Source organism: Ascaphus truei, chromosome 6, assembly GCF_040206685.1.
Source record: "Ascaphus truei isolate aAscTru1 chromosome 6, aAscTru1.hap1, whole genome shotgun sequence".
NCBI classification, from domain to species: Eukaryota; Metazoa; Chordata; class Amphibia; order Anura; family Ascaphidae; genus Ascaphus; species Ascaphus truei.
Window position 1 is genome coordinate 72889397 of NC_134488.1, and position 19801 is coordinate 72909197.

General features: G+C 42.4%; 2 protein-coding genes across 3 annotated transcripts in view; one reads left to right on the plus strand and one right to left on the minus strand.

The window, feature by feature from the left end:
• Window positions 1-4419: 4419 nt before the first annotated feature.
• LOC142497265 (uncharacterized) lies at window positions 4420-15533 on the minus strand. Of its 2 annotated transcripts, XM_075604800.1 has the most exons (5): window positions 15374-15530; window positions 9664-9797; window positions 8466-9321; window positions 7466-7639; window positions 4420-5612 (listed from the first exon to the last, which is right to left on the minus strand). In XM_075604800.1, exons 1-5 carry the CDS (start codon window positions 15421-15423, stop codon window positions 5447-5449), a joined length of 1380 nt encoding a protein of 459 aa, XP_075460915.1. In that variant the 5' UTR covers window positions 15424-15530; the 3' UTR covers window positions 4420-5446. The 2 variants fall into 2 exon arrangements, with proteins under 2 accessions (XP_075460915.1, XP_075460916.1); XM_075604801.1 differs by lacking the exon at window positions 9664-9797 and having other exon boundaries at window positions 15374-15533.
• A 71-nt stretch (window positions 15534-15604) lies between these two features.
• LOC142497264 (ATPase family AAA domain-containing protein 3-B) overlaps window positions 15605-19801 on the plus strand; it is a 62038-nt gene continuing 57841 nt past the window's right edge. The window contains exons 1-2 of the mRNA XM_075604799.1: window positions 15605-15965; window positions 18199-18275. Of these exons, the coding sequence (XP_075460914.1) occupies window positions 15773-15965; window positions 18199-18275 (270 nt within the window). The 5' untranslated portion in view covers window positions 15605-15772. The remainder of the gene's footprint in view (window positions 15966-18198; window positions 18276-19801) is intronic.

Below are 19801 nucleotides of genomic sequence, written 5' to 3' on the forward strand. Positions count from 1 at the left end.
ATCGCTTGTTGCCGTCGCATGCACTATAAGCGCACGCGGCGGTGGCAATGCGTTTGTTTTCGGGTGAATTCGCGTCGCCGGCACTATAAGCAAGGCCTAACATAGCTTTTGCTTCAAGGTCTCTATTACAGTGAAGGTCTTATGCACACTGTAGCAATCAACCCATTTATCACTGTCACGAATGGCACACCTGAGAACACGTGACTTGTATATGTGACCAGGGTTAATACACACAGCTACTGTATCTAGCTGATCCAATCTTCACCTGTCCCTCAAATGTATATCTCCCCTCAATCCGTCACAATATTTCTTAATTTCGCTGCCACCACCAAAGAGTTATCAAATAGTCATTTGCAGAGTCTGTGACCCCATTTACTAAAGAAAAGCATGCACTTAACACACAAATCTGTTGTAGCAAAATGTGTCGAAAAATGTAAATTACTCTCTACAAAACATGCAAGTTCAATCACAGTCCAAAGATATACTTATTAAATATACAAAAGTAGTACTGTGCTTAGTTTACAGAAAAACATTATTACAAGAACATACATTGAATTTCTTTGGTATTGTATCCCCTCCACACTCACAGACAACTTGCCAACACAAGTGTAGTATAAACATCTTTTAGTAGATTTAATAGCAGACTTACAGCAACACAACACAATGTTTCAGGGGTAACCCCTTAGTCAGGTGAAATATTGACGAATGGGTTACTCCCGAAACGTTGTGTTATGTCACTGTAAGTCCCCTATTAAAGCTACTGAAAGATTTTGATACTACAGTAGTGCTGACAAGTTTTCTGTGAGTGTGGAGGTGATACAAAGAATTTCTTCGATGTTACATGGAACAATTGGTCACTGTTTTTCCCCTCCTTGCACCACTTGATTGTTCCAGAGAAAGGATACCTGAAGAAGTATCTGGTGAGTGCAGATTGTGCCTGAAATATGTGGGTTTGTGATAGAACATACAATACAATAAAGGCAGACAGTTTCATCAAATAAAAAGATAGACAAACTAAATTTTTATATGTTACCAAACATGTATAAGGTTTCTCCTCACAAGGGTCTTGAGTTGAGACTATGAGATTTCACGTATCTGGTTTGCATAAAACACTCCCTTGGTTAAAATCCAATTCATAATCCCAGGTGCAGGGTTTATATTCTAAAACCTTGTTCATTGAAACACACTGAAAACCCAACGTCTGGGTGTGTCCTTAACCATCCCTTTGATCAATCTCTCTTGATGACATTTTTACGACTTAAGGGGAAAAAAGCAACTTTAAAACTCTCAGAGAGAAAAATATAAGAAAAAGCGCAAAGAAGCAATGAATGAAAACCAATTTTATAGGTAAAAAATAGTAAAAAGCGCTTTTTGTTATATTTTTCTCTCTGAGGTTTTCGTTGTACCAAGGATTGGTTATCCTTGTTCTGAGAGGCTGCATTGATTCTGCATTGAATAGACACAAAAACTAATCACTGTTTATATTATTTTAACCCCAAGACTGATCAAGACCATGTCAAGGTTCATGTCACTTACAGTCACACATTTTGTTCACTTTATTTCATTTACCTCAATTATTATATAAAGCTATATCAAAGCTAGCTGTTAACCACTGGCTTTGTGGCAACAACTATAGTCCTAACACTACCTGAGTTAAAATTCTTATTCACCTGTATAATTACAGGAAGAATGATCTGCATTGGATCTGTCATAAGCTAGCAAAATGAAACGGACCTGCCAACTTGGAAAGGGGGAGGGGCAAGCTTAAACCTTGGAGGGGGAAGGGGCCACTAACCTGCCAAAAACAGCTGAGACCAGCTGCACAAAATTAATAAACACACAGATACCCAACAAGCTATAAGAAACCTCAAACATTACCACATTATATATATATATATATATATATATATATATATATATATGCAAAAAAGAAGGCGTGGTCTAACTGTGTGGCTGACACTCACTTAGTGGATACCATAGAGGTTGTGTATGAGCTCCTGAGTCTCCCCACGATTCAGATTGAACGCATTTACATTGGCTTGTATGGACTTTTGAATCACTTGTATCCGGAGGAACATCTTTGCCGGTTGCTCAAGGGACAAGGTTCCGCCAACGGTTCACGTGGAGGAGCGACGCAAGAGAACGCCGGGATCTCGTGGTGTGCTGAGAGGACCGTGTTGTTGGCGATTGAGATATAATCTCATACACGCTTCTTTTTATACTACCTTTGTGAATGGGCATTTGAATGAGTTCATGTTCCTTAAAATACATATTTTTATACGTTAATACACTAGGTGTGAGCCTGTTTGTTTTGTTTTCTTCTCTCTCTCACTATATATATATATATATAGTGTCAAAAGGAGTGCTAGTGGGCGTGGCTAAATGTATACAACAAAAAACAAACAAAGATGCCCAAAGCTACTTCCAATGTGACAAAAATACACAGTGCAACACCTATATAATCTCTTGAAAAAGGGTCATTTAGTTTAACCCTTTGGCCTTTGTCGTAACCCAGCAAAATGAAACAGACCTGCCAACTAGCACTCCTTTTGCCACACACACACACACACACACACACACACACACACACACACACACACACACACACACTGTTGTAATGTTTGGGGTTTCTCAGAGCTTATTGGGTATCTGTGTGTTTATTAACTTTGTGCAGCTGGTCTCAGCTGTTTTTGGGAGGTTAGTGGCCCCTCCCCACTTTCAAAGTTGGCAGGTCTTTTTCATTTTGCTGTGTTACGACAGATCAAATGCAGATCATTCTTCCTGTAATTATACAGGTAAATAAGAATTTTAACTCAGGTAGTGTTAGGACCTGCTAACGGTCATGCCTTGAAGTGGCAGCAGGCTTAAGACACTTTGGCCAAAGGATTAAACTAAATGACCCTTTTTCAAGAGAATATATAGGTATTGCACTGTGTATTTTTGTCACATTTGAAGTAGCTTTGGGCATCTTTGTTTGTTTTTTGGTGTGCAACCACGTGAATTCATTGTGAGTGCACAATCTTGTGCACTCCGTTCTGTTTTTGACTTTGAAAAACATCAGAAATGCAGTTCAGAGTTTGCTTGGTTAAAATGGACAATTATGGATGCCATTTTATTTGTATCTTATTTTGAATTTATAATAAGGATCCCTTTTAAATGTAGGCTTCCCCACCCCTGTGTGTAGTTAAGTAATTATAATATTCATAATTTATTGTTAGCCCATTTTGACCAGTCTTTTATCATACTAAAAGAACATATTTAACCCTTTTGTTACCATAGAAGCCTTCAACACATGGCTTTGCAGTGCACTTCAGACCCCTTTAACGTGAAAGTGTTAAACTCCATGTCTGTACAAATTACCTGGTTCTGCCCAAGACAGCAGTTTTGCAATTATATTACTAGCTGATATACCCGGCGTTGCCCGTGATGTAATGTTCTGGCTCCCCCATCCTCCCTCAACTCCCTTCCCCCCCCTCTTCACAGCTGTTCAGAGCTGCGCCCCCCTCCCCCCCACTGTTCACAGCTCCGATTCCCCCCCCCCCCATTCAATGCTTTGTTTCCCCCCCCGTTCACAGCTCCGTTCCCCCCTCCCCTGTTCACAGCTCCGTGCCCCCCGTGTGTTTGGCAGCTGAGCTGACTGAGGGGGGAAGTGTGAGTCAGTCAGTCAGTCAGTGAGTGTGTGTGTCACTCAGTGGGCTTCCCCCCTTCTCTTCTGACTCCCTCCCCACCCCCCTTTTCCTGACTCCCTCTCCCCCTCTCCTAACTCCCTCTCCCCCCCTCTCCTGACTCCCTCTCCCCCCCTTTTCTCCTGACTCCCTCCCCCCCCCCCCTCTCCTGACTCCCTCTCTCTCCCCCCACCCCGCGCCAGCGCCTGTCCGCTGGGCGCTGCCATCTTACCGGGGGCAGCTGCAGGAGGGAGTCCTTCCGGAGGCTGCCCGCCCACTGCCTGTCCACTCGGCGCCGCCATCTTACCGGAGGCAGCTGCAGGAGGAAGGGGGTCCTTCCGGAGGCTAACCCGTCCCCCCCCCGTGCGGAGCTGTGTCGGCGGCGACACTAACCGCATGCTGCTGCTGCTGGCCGGGGCTCGGGTGAGCCTGGTGGATTCCCTGGGGGGAGGTGAGCTGGGGGGGGGGTGATGGGGGGGAGCTGGCGGGGAGGTGAGCTGGGTGAAGAGGAGAGTGTGTGTGTGTCTCAGTGTGTGTGTGTGTCTCAGTGTGTGTGTGTCAGTTGGGTGAGGCCGATGGGGAAGGTGAGCTGCGGGTGAGGAAAAGAAGAGAGTGGCAGTTGGGTGACGTCATAGAGCCACCAATCTGATTGGTCCTCAGCCTCTGGCCAATCAGATTCACCACATCTAGCACCAACCTCACAAATTTCAATTTTATTATATATAGATAAAAAAAAATTTAAGCCAACATAATCTGTTTTTGAAATCCATAATTTTTATTACAACTACTTAAATAAATTATGACATACAATTCAAAGAAATGGGTACAAGTATTCTGATTTAGTATAGAAATTATACAAGAAAAAAAATGTTTTTTTTTTTTTATTTATTTAAACATTTTATTTGTGAATTAATCCTCTTATTCTAAAATTACTCCAACCCGATATTATGCCCTTAGACGTGTTTTCCTGGTTAATTTTGGTTGACCATGAACTTCTACAAGGCCTCTCTGACCCAGGATGTATTCATTGAATGAGTAACATGTGTTGAGTCCTTTGCTCTCCTAGGGCCACATTTTTAATGCTTCAAATCGGCTTAAATCCCATTTGAGAACCTTCACTCACTTGGCACTAAAAAGTACAAAATGGAAGCCTGACGATGAAGCCCCTACTCAACATGCTGTGAAGCAGTATTCCTCATGCTGAAGAGATTAGTTCCATTCCTTTGAATGAAGCTGAACACTTTTCCAGCAAGAGGAAGCTGTTTTCAAAGCCTATTGAGCAGTGGTTTTAGGTTGTGTATTAAACAACTTTGTTTCAATGAAAACCATGTTGCTGAAGAACCTCCTTATGCATTTTTGTTTTTTTTAAACTTGGAGTAAATGAATTAAACTTCTATTGCTTAATGCAACAATCACTAAATATGTTAAGGAACCAGTGTTCTGGCTGATTGTCTTTAGTGTGATTATAATAGCAATAGGTTGAGGTTTAGAGTAGTAGACACTTCTGGTCACAGTAACACAATCCTGAGGAAATAAACATCACATACATAAGGCTCTTCCATGAGTGTGTCATTTAGTAGTTTAGAGCTGAAGATATGTGGTTACTTCAACACATACATAAAAAAAAAATTTTTTAAACACAACAGACATCATTCTCTTAATGCTTTAACATTCTCGTGATTTTTTTTTTTTTCTCTCCCATCTTCCACGAATATTTCATAGACACATACACACTTATCACGGGAAACGGCAATCTTGCAGATATGTAAGTGATCAGCAGTTTATACAGGATCCAGCTCTGTGATCTTCAGGTGTTGCTGAAAGTCCTTGGATGCCGTAGCCAGTTCCTGACGGTAATTATAGATCGACTGGTAATCTTTGCTACTTTTCAGCAATTCATTGTTTTTGCGTGCTTCGTAATGGAACTGCGAGTTTCTCATCTCATACCTGCAAAATAATAGACAACAGTGCATAGATTGAAACCGACATCCTATGTTAGACAACAAAAGAACAAAGTTCTGTGGATCGGTGCTTCCAAATCTTGGCTACATACAGTAGAGACAACAGTACAATGACTGGTAAGAAAAATATGCTTGCTTGAAGAAAGAACTATCAAGGCACCATAGAGTATGATAAATAATACAGGTGTAATGCTCACAATAAGGTGAAGTATGTATATGACATCCTGGTTGATAATACAGATGACCGCTGTTAATAAACAGCACTCTCTGGTTCTCTTCCTAATTGGACTGCCGCCCTAGAGCTTTTAACACCTGCAGTGTCCAGAGGTATTCCTCCCATGGTAGGAAGCCATAATATGGTAAGGAAATGGTGGTACTCACAATCAGATGTCGTCCCTTCTGTATTGGCGTGCCTCACGCAGTATGAGTATGCAGGAAATCCGGTTGAAGAAAAACGGAGCACAGCAGCAAAAAAAAATGATGAAGGGGCTACAATATCGGAACTTAAATAAAATCAATTTAATGAAAGTGTGACAACATGGCACAGGCTAAGGCAAGTGTAGTCTAACGTGTTTCACACTTCTTTCAGCGCTTCATCAGAGAGTATATGTATTTTTTGCTGCTGTGCTCTGTTTTTCTTCAAACGGATTTCAGACATCCTATGTTAGATTTCCCTTTCTTTGAGGAATTCTTCAGTCCTGCAACATTGATGTTGGTTATGTACTTGAAAGTTTAGATCACGGGTGGCCAACTCCAGGCCGAAAAGGGCCACCAAAAGGTCATATTTTAAAGATATCCCTGCTTCAGCACAGGTGGCTCAGTCATTGACTGAGCCATCTTTGCTGAAGCAGAGATATCCTTAAAACATGACCTGTTGGTGGCCCTTGTGTACTGGAGTTGGTCATCCCTGGTTTAGCTCTTATGCCCCTCCCTCTTTTGTTCCAAGATGACTTGTTTCACACATTCCTTTGTTAATTATTTAGCAATGACTATTTGGAAGAATTTTTTTTTTTAACATTCTGACAGCAACAGGTTTAAAGATTCAGATGTAAATCATTTCTGTACTGGGCTGGTAAACGTGAAATCTATGGAATGATTTCAATGATATCTTAGAATTGATTGCTAATAAACTCTAAAACATACATATATATATATATATATACATACATACATATATATATATACATACATATATATACACGTTACCGTTCCAAGGATTGGTAAACAAGAGACAGCACTCAATGTTGAAAATCAAAGTGTATTAGTGATAGCAAAAATACATCCAGAAACCCAACGTTTCGGTCCTACAGAATGGGACCTTCCTCAGGGGGATACATCAATATTGAGTGCTGTCTCTTGTTTACCAATCCTTGGAACGGTAACGTATAACTACATTCTCTATATGGGACGTGCACCTGTGGCTTACCAGCACCTATTGGAGTGCCAACTGCCTTATTTTATGTAAATGCAACTGTATGCTCATCTGCATGTCTTAGGCTGGTCTGCAACCCCACCTTTCACCATTATCACCCAGCACACAGCACTTCCACTGCAGCAAGGGATTCGGGGAAATGGCATGCAAATGAGCACACAGTGCCACTTGTTGCTTCAAAAACCATTTTTAACATGGTTCCCTATAGGCTTAAGCTTGCTGCATGGTCACAGCTTTGAGCACAGCCAGGGTTAAGGTGCATACCCAGAAAACCCACCCACAGACAGCTGTTTCGACCTTAATGGGTCTCAGTGTGGGGTTGGTTAACTGGGTATGCAAAGAAGCTAAAGGATGGGGTTTACCATACTGAGTTAAGTTATGGTGAGTAAAAAAAGTGACAAACTCGCCACTTAGGTCTTGGTCCTCTGGTCCGCTCCAACTCTTGCTGTCTTTTCAGCTCCAGAAGCAGCTCCTCTTCCACACGAAGACGCTCCAGCCTTAGTCGTGCTAGCTCCTGCCGATATGGGGACGCTTCTAACACAGAAATTCCCACATCTCTCTCTGTCAGTGTCTGCAAGAATCTAACAAAAAAGTTGGGATAAACTGACCTGTTAAATTACACAACCAAAAAAGGGACATTTTATACATTATGTGTTTGGTAGACAGTACAGGATCATGTCAGAATGTATGCGCCTGCTGCTTTCACAAGCTATGTAAACTATTAATGTTTCCTTTGTAATTGAATTCTATTTTAAATCCTCCTTGACTGGACTTATAATAATTTATTATACAAAGGATTTTAAGTTTGTCGGCAAACGACTTAAAAACACAGATTTCACTGTACAACTTGGTCACCACAAAATTAATCCGGTTCAGGAAAAACCTGCTCTTCACGGGTCTTTTGAATATATAAAGTTCCCCTTTTTTTTATATTGAAAAGACCTGTGGAGTACTTTTTTCCCTCAAGAGGATTCGTTTTGCATTGATTACCCCCACAGGGTGTAACCTTAGACCCGAGCCATTATTCAACTGTGATGCGAGTGTTCCTACCTATGCCTTCAAATGAGGCCACTAGACATGTTTAGAATCAAAATCCAGAAAAATTCATCCAATTTTCAATCACCTTTACCAGTGTAGTGATTTGGGCCTGAAATATTGTGCAGGTCTCTTTGGAGCAACTATGGTACATGTTTAAAAAAAATGCAATAAATTTGCAACATAGCAATAATTATGTGTCATCCATTAATACTATTAGCTTTAGATTGAGCTATAGGCTCTATACACAGATAAGGATCCCTGCTGACGTCAGTTCTCGGATAAACAAGATTGCATTCTACATCAACTTACTGAAAGTGTGTATAATTCTGAACGATTCGACCTCAATTATAGATTTAGTAAACCACTTACCTTTCACTAATTTCCTGAGCACTTGGTGCCGATATTGCAGTTGACGGTAGACTGTACGGACTCCAGGCGTAACTAAGATTACTTTTTGCCTTCCGTGGTGGTGTAAAGGACCGTGTAACCAAGGCTCCTGGCCTGTAAGACCTTGAGCGCGATTGCCTGTTGAAAGAATATGTCTTGCCACCGGATCTTGGTCTTGGGGGTGGTTGGCTGCAGGCATTGGCCTTAGCAGAGTTTGGTCTCCAGATCGGCTTCGGTGACTGGGATCGTGATCTCAGCCATCGAGCTCTCTTAGAAGCAGGGGAGAAGGAGTGGGAACGATCAAAGGACTGTGATCTTCCTCGCACTGCTGAGGCCCTTGTTTTGTCTGGGGAGCGAGACCGTACAGGGATCTTGGGAGGGAGTAGAGAACTGACTCCAACCACATGAGGCGCACCGAGCTTGACTGGAAAGGATTCACCATAAGCAATGTTTAAAGTCTTGGAATCTATCCCTGTAATTTCACTTCCCAGTATTCCTGTTGCACAACTAGGGTAAGACCTTGAAAATTTGGGGAATCCCATGCTCTGCAACGCTGAAAAGTTGTCCAGTGATTTTACCAGGTGTTGTGGCTTTAGAAACCATTCAGAGTCTGGTCTTCTCGTCAGTAAACTGTTATCTCTTACATAGGATGTACCGTTCAGATGTATCGGCCACTGAGGGATGTTCACATTTGTATAATAATTTTTCTTGCTTTCTTTATCATAGTCCAAACTGAGACTTGAGGCCAAGCTGTCCACCTGAACCTTGAGTTTTTTCAAACTATCTTCTAGGTCATCGATGCTTGGATTCTCCTTGGTGTATCGTGTCAATGTGCTAGCTAGGATTAATACGACAACTCAATTTAGTTGATGTTTTAGCAATCACCATTAAAACTTTACATAAAGACACATTTGTTCATGATTTTTAAATGTAATTTACCTGTGGGTATAAGGTACTTTTAACCCACTGACCTTGCAAATGTTTTCATTTTCAAACGTGCAGAGTTTAGCATTAAATAATTAGCCTACTAGAAGCCATTTATCAAACGAGCACAAGGTGATTTCACAGTAACCCAACTCTTACTGTGCTTGAAATAAAAAATTGGAATTTCCTGTTCTAGGCAGCACTAAAGGGCAGTTTTAAGTATAGTTGGAAAGTGGGCGACAGTTTTATTACCCACCAGTTTTTTCTTTAAGTAGAGCTGGTTCCCCTTGGGTTGCATGCAGTCTGCGGTTGTTAGCAGCCCCATGAAAGCTAAGATTGTGGCTGCTAGTTGTTTTTTGAGTGTTGCCCTGGAATTCATATGGCTTCTCTCTATTTAAAAAAAAACAAAAAGTGTTTTGATTTGTTTGTGATAAACAACAAAATGGCTATGTCTATATACGATAAATTCACCCGGGGGAGGGGGTTCTCATTTACCTTTTTATTCCTTTGCAAGCTGTCCTTTGTTGACGCATTCTCCAGGTGCTGACCTTTAACCATTATTAATTCAAGCACTCAGTGAAGGCTCTCACTCATTAATTCATCCAGCACAGGCCATCAGCCACTCATATTCATTCATCCAACACAGGCTATCACTCATTCAGAGGCTAATTGCTCATTCATACATTGATGTATTCATCCGGCACAGGCTCTCACTCATTTATGTTTTCATCCATTAAATTTCATTTATTTATTCACCCATATGCTCCATTCATTCAATCACTTAGTGCAGGGTCTCATTATTTGTTGCCCTGGAGAAGGCTCTCACGTATTCATAAATTAATTCATGTTGCTAATGCAATCTCGCATTTATCCATTCATGAAATACCTGCCGCATGCTCATGTATTTATTCATTCATGCACGCTTTGCAAACATCCATTTACTCACCTATGTCAAGTTTTCATTCAGCCAACTATTTGTTCAGGTATCATGTATGAATTCATTCACCCAATGTAGTCTCTCATTCAGACATTCCTTCACCTGGTACATGCTTTCCTTTATTCAGTAAATACCTGGTGCAGGCTCTCATGTATTTATTCATTCACTGTGTTTAAGCATTCATTCTCACCTATGTCAGGTTCCCCTTCACTCACCCTCTGCTGTTCTAATTGATCTATTCACTCATTGCAGAACAATGCTTTGCAGTTGTCTCTGGCAGCAAAGAGTATAAAGCTAAAAGTATGTATGTATGTATGTATGTATGTATGTATGTATGTATATAGCGCCATTAAATACATAGCGCTTCACAGTAGTAATACACTTGACAATCATATAAATAACAAATAACACATCATGGGAATAAGTGCATCAGACATAAAAGTTACATTGTGCAAGAGGAGTCCCTGCTCCGAAGAGCTTACAATCTAATTGGAGGTAGGGAGAACGTACAGAGACAGTAAGAGGGTATTCTGGTAAGTGCGTCTGCAGGGGGCCATGCTTTATGTATTGTTTATAGTATTAGCCACGGTGCTACTCATATGCTTCCTTAAGCAGGTGTGTTTTAAGGTGGGTCTTAAAGGTGGATAGAGAGGGTGCTAGTCGGGTATTGAGGGGAAAGGCATTCCAGAGGTGTGGGGCAGTCATGCATTCCAGAGGTGTGGGGCAGTCAGTGAGAAAGGTTAAGGGGGGAGAGGACTTTAAATATAAAAGGGGGTAGAGAGAAGACATCCTTGAGCAGAGTCGGGATGGTGCATAGTGAGAAATTAGGGCTGAGATGTAAGAAGGAGCAGAAGAGTGTAAAGCTTTAAAAGTAAGGAGGAGAATTGAGTGCGAGATGCGTGATTTGATAGGAAGCCAGGAGAGTGATTTCAGCAGGGGAGACGCCGATACAGATTTAGGAAAGAGTAGAGTGATACTTGCAGCTGCGTTAAGGATAGATTGTAGGGGAGACAGGTAAGAGGCAGGAAGGCCGGACAGCAGGAGGTTGCAGTAATCGACACGGGAGAGAATGAGGGCCTGAGTCAAAGTTTTAGCAGTCGAGTAAAAGAGGAAAGGGCGTATATTTGTAATACTGCGGAGGAAAAAGTGACAGGTTTTAGCTACGTTTTGAATGTGAGGGGAGAATGTGAGAGGAGTCGAGTGTGACCCCTAGGCAGCATGCTTGGGCTACTGGGTGAATGATGGTACTTCCAACAGTAATATGGAAGGCGGTAGTAGGGCCAGGTTTGGGAGGAAGTATAAGGAGCTCTGTTTTTGCCATGTTAAGTTTGTCAGCGGAGGGCCATCCAGGATGATATCGCAGAGAGACATTCAGAAACTTTAGTCTGTACAGCAGGTGTAAGGTCAGGGGTTGAAAAGTAAATGTGTGTCGTTAGCATCGAGGTGATATTTAAGTCCAAGAGATGTGATTAGGTCACCTAGAGAAAGTGTGTACAGAGAAAAGAGAAGAGGTCCCAGGACAGAGCCCTGGGGTACCCCCACAGAGAGATCGATAGAGGAGGCGTTAGCAAAAGAGACACAAAGTACGATGGGAGAGGTAGGAGGAGACCCAGGATAGAGCTTTGTTACGAATACCAAGAGTATGGAGAATGTGAAGGTGAAGAGGGTGGTCCACGGTGGCAAATGCTGCAGAGAGGTAAAGTAGTATGAGCAGAGTGAAATTACCTCTGTGTTTGGTAGCATGGAGGTCATTAGTTTCTTTAGTGAGGGTTGTTTCAGTGGAGTGAGCAGTGCGGAAGCCAGATTGTAGAGGGTCTATGAGAGAATAGGTGTTGAGAAAATGGAGCAAACGAGAGAATACAAGACGTTCAAGGAGTTTGGAGGCAAAAGGCAGGAGGGCGACAGGTCGATAGTTAGAAAGACAGGTAGGGTCAAGCTTGCTGATTTTGAGTAATGGTATAACTGTTGCATGTTTGAAGGAGGAGGGAAAGGTACCAGAGTAGAGGGAAGAGTTAAAAAATGTGTGTGAGCGTAGGGATTATAGTAGGAGCAATAGGTTTTAGGAGATGGGACGGAATGGGGTCAAAAGGGCAGGTGGTAGAAGGAGAAGAGGAGATCAGCAGTGACACATCCTCCCCCGAGACAGCGGAAAAAAGAGGCAAGGAAGGCAGGAGGAGAGTTAGGAAGGGGTGTGGGATGGGAGGAGGAAACAGAGGGGATGTTCTGACGTATGGATTCCACCTTTTCCTTAAAATAGTCAGCAAAGCCTGAGGTGAGGTGGCGGAAGAAGAGGAGGCAGCCAAGGGTGGTCTGAGTAGAAAGTCAAAGATAGAGAAGAGTTTGCGACGGTTAGACTTGTGTGTGTTGATTAGTTGAGAAAAGTAGGTTTGTTTAGCCTGAAAGAGGGCAGAGTTGAAACAGAACAGCATAAATTTGTAGTGAAGGACATCTGCGAGAGTGTGAGATTTCCTCCAGGAGGAACAAGTGGAGGAACGCAGCATGTGCGTATGGGAATTTAGCCAGGGTCTGGGGTTAGAAGGGTGAGGACAGCAGAGAGAAAGCGGCCCATGTAGATCAAGAGAGGAGGATAAGGCTGAGTTGTAGTTCCTGACCAGGTTGTCAGAGTCTGTAGCAGAACAGAGAGAGGAGCGTAAAGTGGAATCAAAGGCTGGTAGGTTAATAGAGCAGAAACGAGGGGGAGATGGAGAAGAAAAGCGAGAGACAGAGAAAATGAGATGAGGTGATGGTCAGAGAGAGGATAGGGGGAAAAGGAGAAATCAAAGAGAGAAAAGTTTAGTGAAAACCAGGTCTAGATAGTGGCCATCCTTGTGGGTGCTGGCTGCAGTCCACTGTTGAAGGCCAAAAGAAGAGGTTAGAGAGAGAAAGCGGGCAGCACAAGGGAGAGATGGGTCATCAATGTGGCAGTTGAAGTCCCCAAGGAGAACAGAGGAGTCTGAGGAGAGAAAGAAAGAGAGCCAGGATTCAAAGTGAGAGAGAAAGGCAGAAGGGGAATGAGTAGAGGTAGGTGGGCGATAGATGACCGCCACGTGGACAGGGGGAGGAGAGAAAATCTGGACAGTGTGAGCCTCAAAAGGAGAGAAAAGCAAGAGAGGGAGGAAAAGGAAGGGTTTGGTAATGGCAGAGAGGAGAGGAGCCCCACACCTCCACCCCTGGCATCAGGGAGCGGAGTGTGGGAGAGTGAGAGGCCACCATAAGGGAGGGCAGCTTCCAGGGCAGAGTCAGACTGAGTGAGCCAGGTCTCAGTTATAGCAAATAGGAGCAGAGAGTGAGAGAGAAAGAAGTCATGCACAGAGGAGAACTAGTTAGAAAGGGAGCGAGCATTCCAAAGGGCACAGGAGAAAGGGAGAGATGTGGGAGAGATGTGGGAGAGATGTGGGAGAGAGGAGGGAGAGAGGAGGGAGAGAGGAGGGAGAGAGGAGGGAGGGTGACAGGGGATGGGTATGAGGTTAGGGGGCTTGACACCAGAAGGAGTAGAAGTTGCATTTGGCAGGTGAGGCCGAGAGCATGTAGAAATAAAGCAGGGACCAGGATTGGGGGAGACATCCCCAGAAGCATGGATCGACAGAGAATGTGTGGGGCTGATTTGTATGGGTGTGTTTTAATGCAGGGGATATAGCTGTGCAGTGTCAGAGGGTGCAGGTAAGAAAGGAGTTCATGTGAACTGAGGAGTGGTGAAGGAAGGAGAGATGGAGATATATGAATAGTGTTAGAGACATAATGAGGATGGTGGAAGGAAGTGCTTAATTTGAAAATTAGTGAGGTCACAGCAAATATAAATAGTAGAGGCAGCATCACAACTATAGTCAAGTTCTGAGATGTGCAGTCTGGGATAGATGATAGACTCCTGTCCAGCGTAGATCAAATCCAGGAATCAGAGCCAGTAGGTGTTGTCCACACCTTTTGAACTCCCTTTTAAACTCCACTTCGCTTGCTACTTAAACGAGATACTTGACAAAGGCTGCAGACAGCATGGGCTGCTATGTTGACTGGTTTTATAGCTCTATAATGTCACCTGATTTAAGCACAGCCCAGACAACTTAATTAGCATGTGAGGGACATTAAAACAGATGGCTTTCCTAAACAGGCTGTTGTCCAAATAGACATTAAATACAGATCAATTGCAGATGGGCTTAATTTAAAAGAGGGGTTCCAATCAAACAGACATACCATTCACTGTTACGGATGAGAATGAGAATCTGCCTTTATCTCAACATAAATGAAATATTGTGCTTTTAATGGTTGTGTATGTGCACTGAGCTTGTGTTTTTTTCCCCCCTCTCATTCATAAAATGGCAAACAGACTTCTTGTTCCAACCATAACACAGACTGAGGGCCTAGCTAGGAGGTTTCCATGACAGCAAGTTATCCTCTAGATAAATCCCCCTCCCACAGCCTGCTCCAGCAAAGCTACACACATTATGATGATGATGGGAGGAGATGATCAGCTGAGGAGGGGAGGCTGTGGTGCAAGAAATCCTATATATGAACCACCATTTTTTCTTTTACAATTTTATTTATGTTAGCAATTCATCCATTGACCCATTCACTGCCAGAGAAGACAGCCATGCATTGTTGGGTCCTCTGGCAGCTTGTGGGTTAAGGGAATGATTTTAATAGGAAACTTGATTCTGCCCAAAACTAACAGTGGATGTACCATTATTTACTGAACTGATATAGAACTATAGTGGGTTATAGGAGCAAGTGCATCCTGTATAGTGTTAAACATTAGTGTAAACACTACATGACCCTAAAGAGATTACAATCTAAGAGATGTGTTGATTGCAAATTAAGCAAAAAGTGATATATATATATTATTATTTTTTTAGACCAGAATCCCCAAATGTTACATGCCTGGGGATGAAATGGTCCAATATGTCACCCCCCCCCATGTAATGGAAGATGTAAAGATCCCCCTCCTCGAATTTGCCTTAAATATGTCACCACATGTTGCAGGTCCCAACGCCCTGACACACCCGCTCTCCCCCTCCTGTGGTGAAATCCCCGGTACCTGAGCGCCGCTTTCCTTCCATGCAGAACAAGCGCACCCTCCTGAGCCATGTTCGCTTCTCTATCGCTCTCTCCTTAGCAACCAGGGGAGGAGCCAAAACAAGGCGTTGTTAGGCGGAAGCTCGGTGACGCTCCATTTGAGCAGCCCTTCGCTCTGCTTTTTGACCTGCCTCGGCGCCCGTCGCAGCAGCTTGCGAGACAGAGGGAGGGTTCCATTGCCTTGAGCCAGTCGTGTGCAGGCTGGGTATGACGTCATTGCCAGGCACAGGGAAGGGAGGCGGGCTGTACGCAGCGTGACCTTGTAGTGATGTTTGTGCGCATGCGCGGTGTCCAGCCGGCGCCGCACATGTGTCAGTGAGAGCCAGTCAGTCAATACCCGGTATCCCGCGTCTGCTTCATCATGTCCTGGTTATTCGGGTACAACAAAGGCCAGCCGGACTCGGCCGGTGTCCCGGGCTTCCCTGTGCCCCCGCCTCCCCCTGGGGGAGATGGCGACAGTGGGGACAAGAACAAAGCCAAGGACAAATGGAGCAACTTTGACCCCACAGGCCTGGAGAGGGCAGCCAAGGCGGCCAGGGAACTCGACCAGTCACGTAGGTGAAGGGCAGGAGACTAACCTGCAAGAGGGGCCAGCAACGCGTTCCAAAGTACTCCAGGGGATTACATTAAATGTGCATGTGGGCGAAGGGGAGCACAATGAGCAGTGGAGATACAGCACACTGTAGTGCTTCTTGCATGGAAAGGGTTAATACCCTTGCATTAGTGGCCATGCATCGTGCTGAATATATCATTGACACAGTACGACTGATGGCTGCTAGCGATATTACAGCGTTTGAAAGGTGGAGGAGGTGGTGCATTATTCAGTGTGCCTGGCCTGTATGCCCTTAGTAGTGGGAGAGAAACATTTGGGGTCTCTTGTTTTTGTTATGAGCACTAGGTACTTCTAAAAGTCATTGGTTGTCAGGGATTGGTAATAAAAGGGAATTACCTGGGTCGATCATATAATTGCATTTCTGTCAATTGGAGGCATGTGCACTTCCCCCACCACCTGTAGCATCTTTGACCACTGATATATTGCTTTAGGATAACATGCTAGTGTATGCACTGTCAACCCATTGATAAGCCGTCTGTAGAACCAACCCAAAGCAGTGACGTAAAAATATTTCACTCAGCCTAGATGAATAGCATCACAACAGCATTAATCCCACATTGTAACTGTAATTCTTTTACATTCACAGAAATGACTAAAGTATTGCATAGCAGCCCATTGCATCATCTGGATGGTTAGGGATTTAGCCAAACCTATTTCCCTTTATTTACAATGTTAAAAGCAAGTAGATGTTAAACTTGTACATTCTTGACTTATGAAACAAGTGGCATTGAACTTCTGTTTCTTTTGACTGACTAAGTTTTTTAGAAACTCTGATCTGGTCTTGACCTTGTCCTGACTTTGGGTCCTGCAATGATTATCTTTAGTGTTTCTTACATTGCTATGATGTACAGTACAATGTAGCACCACAAATGTATTGGTTTCAGACATCGGCGTTTCAAGACTAAAATGTTAGAACCTTTGGAAACTAGCTTTTTCACGGGTTGAGATTTTGGGCGTAAATGCAAAAAAACACGAATACCAATTGGTGTATAGCCAAAAATAGCAGCAATTGCCTCCAAAAAGGAATAACCTCGTGGTTAATACACAGGTTGCTATGTCTCTCAGTGGTTGCATTGATTGCCAGGTTATGCCTGGTTCCTTTGGGTGTTTAGTTTTCAAATGTATTGATTTGTTAGTGCTCCCTTCATTTAAATGTGATTTCTGCACTAGCACAAACATTCACGAGATGTTATGATACCAAATGTATCATTGTCTGCTGATCTTTTGCTCTAAACTGCATATCACATGATGAATTGAGACGCTGAGTGTTACTGTCATTTGGCATTCTTACATGAAGTTTGATACATTTATAACTGTAGTGTATGTTTTCACCTAAGGTTTTTAGGCACTTGTTTAAAATTGTATAAATGTCTGATTTTAAAATATAAATTACTAAAGCAGTAGTGCCAGCACAAAATATTACGGCGTATGATTGTTATTATTCTACGTAGGCTTTATTAGTAGAGAAGTGTTGGTTAATAACATTTAGTTCGGCAGTAAATATTTAGCTCCTTGCAACAAAGTAGTAATTTTCACTTGTATCTACCAGAAAAAGGCACCCTAGTAGTTTTAAAGATAGACGAGCAATATCCTACGTGGGTTTTTTTATTTTTTTTTATTTTTTAAATAACCAGTTCTGTACTATGTGAAAATAGTAGAAAAAGTAGCCTTTAAAAAAAACCATTTTTTTAAGTATTATAATATAACAAGCATTTTTTGTTTCTATAGCAACCATTTACAAAGCCGTATCCCCTTCCTCTTCTGAAACAGGCTCTGGCACAACCCTTTTTTGAGCCCCGCCCTTTCTCTAGCAGTGCACCAATTGTATCTAGTGACTGCCTGGTCACATTATCTTCCCCACAGAACTTTGCATCTTTGGTCCCCCTACTGCTGCACTGAGAGCCATTTAGTGAACCCTTGAGCCGAATCTTCGCCAATCGATCACAGGAGAACGGATCGATTAGCCAAGTTGCCAATTACTTATTGTGGGGATTGTATTGATGCACATAGTAAAGGGAAACATTTTAAATTAAAGAAAAAGCAGCAGTCCACCCTGCCGTTTTTTAATACTTGCCACATTTTACTGTCACCAGCTCATAAACACAATAAATAACCACCTGAGCTTGTGAAGCTTTGTTAATTTGCATTAATTTAGTGATTTCTGTTTTTTTCAGGCCATGCAAAAGAAGCTCTCAATCTTGCACAGATGCAGGAACAGACACTTCACCTGGAACAGCAATCTAAGATCAAGGTAAATGTGACAGTGCCACAATGTACAAGTGAAGGAAGTATAAACAGATTTTTCAGCTCTTAGCTTCTATATGGTAGTGTATAGGGTAATGGTGCCTCCAGCCTATTACAGCTGCTGACCCCTAATACTAGGTATAGAAAGTCAGCCATGCACATATTAAGAATACTATAAAAAAACAATTGAGAAGGGTTTCCGGTCGGTGCGTCTTGGAATAAGCTAATCCAGAGCACACGAGAGATTTAAAAATATATATATATATATATATATATATATATATATATATATATCTCTGTATTAATGACATTGCAACATAAATGTTTTGGTGGACATGGACCTTCATCAGGGTCATGACCCATAGCACAAGCATCACACCCTTTAACCCCACTGCATACATTCACTCACACTAAAACATGCTTGTTTTTTTAAAATGGGATCTGTGCCATTGAACCGTGTTAATATTTACATTCTGGGCGCCCCATCCATGAGGAAACAAAATGGCATTTATATCTCCTGCTTTCAACAGGCCAATACTTGCTTACGTGACGTGGACATTTAGGTAACATGCAGAACCCCAAGTGTTTTGGGAATTATACACATAGTTCAGCTCTGGAGACCCACTTCATATATAGATCTCTCGATCTCTCTATCTATAGACAAAAAAAAAAAGAAATGTTATCGACACTAAGACATAAGTGCTTAAATACTGACAATTATTAATAATTGTAATAATAAAGGTGATAACAGACCAAATGCATATAAGATTTTTAAAAATGTGCCCAATAAAAATCTCCTTCATAGATTCCCCCCCACCCCCCAATCACTGACTGCAGTGTGCGATCTGTCTTCATCAATTCCTGACATCTTCTGCCTTTTTGTGCACCTTCTTTGTTGAAAAATCATCTCTTGATGTGTTAAGCTTCCGCTATACAAAAGTTAATGCGCTCCCACTTACATTTTTGTGGAAGAAAAGATCACGTTTTTGCTCATTTGCCATACTGTTGATGTGGGAAGGATTCTTCATAGAACTCCTAGTACAGTATGGCCAGTTCTTTGTATGTTGGTGAACAATACATTGCCTGGTTTCAGTGCCACTATTGACTACGGTGCAACATTTGTTTAATTAAAGTAGTATTGTGTCTTTTTTTAGGAAACAATCGAATCCTTTGAATGGGAGCATGGACATTTGTATAATGCAAAGTGCATTATCTTTATACAATTTCATTTGCATCTTAGAAAAAGTACAGACACACTTCAGTGCCTCCTTTTAGTTCTTAGACAAGTATTATCATATCTCGCTAAGTGTTCACCAAGGTGAAATGCTAGAATGCAAATATCTCGCCAGTATTTTAGGGTTACATGTCTCCATAATGTTTGTAATTTTGCGGGGGCAGTTTGGTGGGGGGCGGGGGGGTGTTTCTTCTTCTGATGTTTGTAAATTTCTAAGTGCTCCCGAAAGTCGCCAGCATTGAACCGGGGCACATCCGATATTGCTAGAGTTTAATAGTTACAGCAGATTGTAGGAAATG

Excerpts from the sequence above, each read along its gene's own strand:
- LOC142497265 (XM_075604800.1), bottom strand. The coding sequence starts at position 15,423 with ATGGCTCAGGAGGGTGCGCTTGTTCTGCATGGAAGGAAAGCGGCGCTC. Across the intron at positions 9,322-9,663 it reads TCTACTTAAAGAAAAAACTG|CTAGCACATTGACACGATAC; the intron begins GTGGGTAATAAA and ends TATTAATCCTAG. Across the intron at positions 7,640-8,465 it reads GCTCAGGAAATTAGTGAAAG|ATTCTTGCAGACACTGACAG; the intron begins GTAAGTGGTTTA and ends CTTTTTTGTTAG.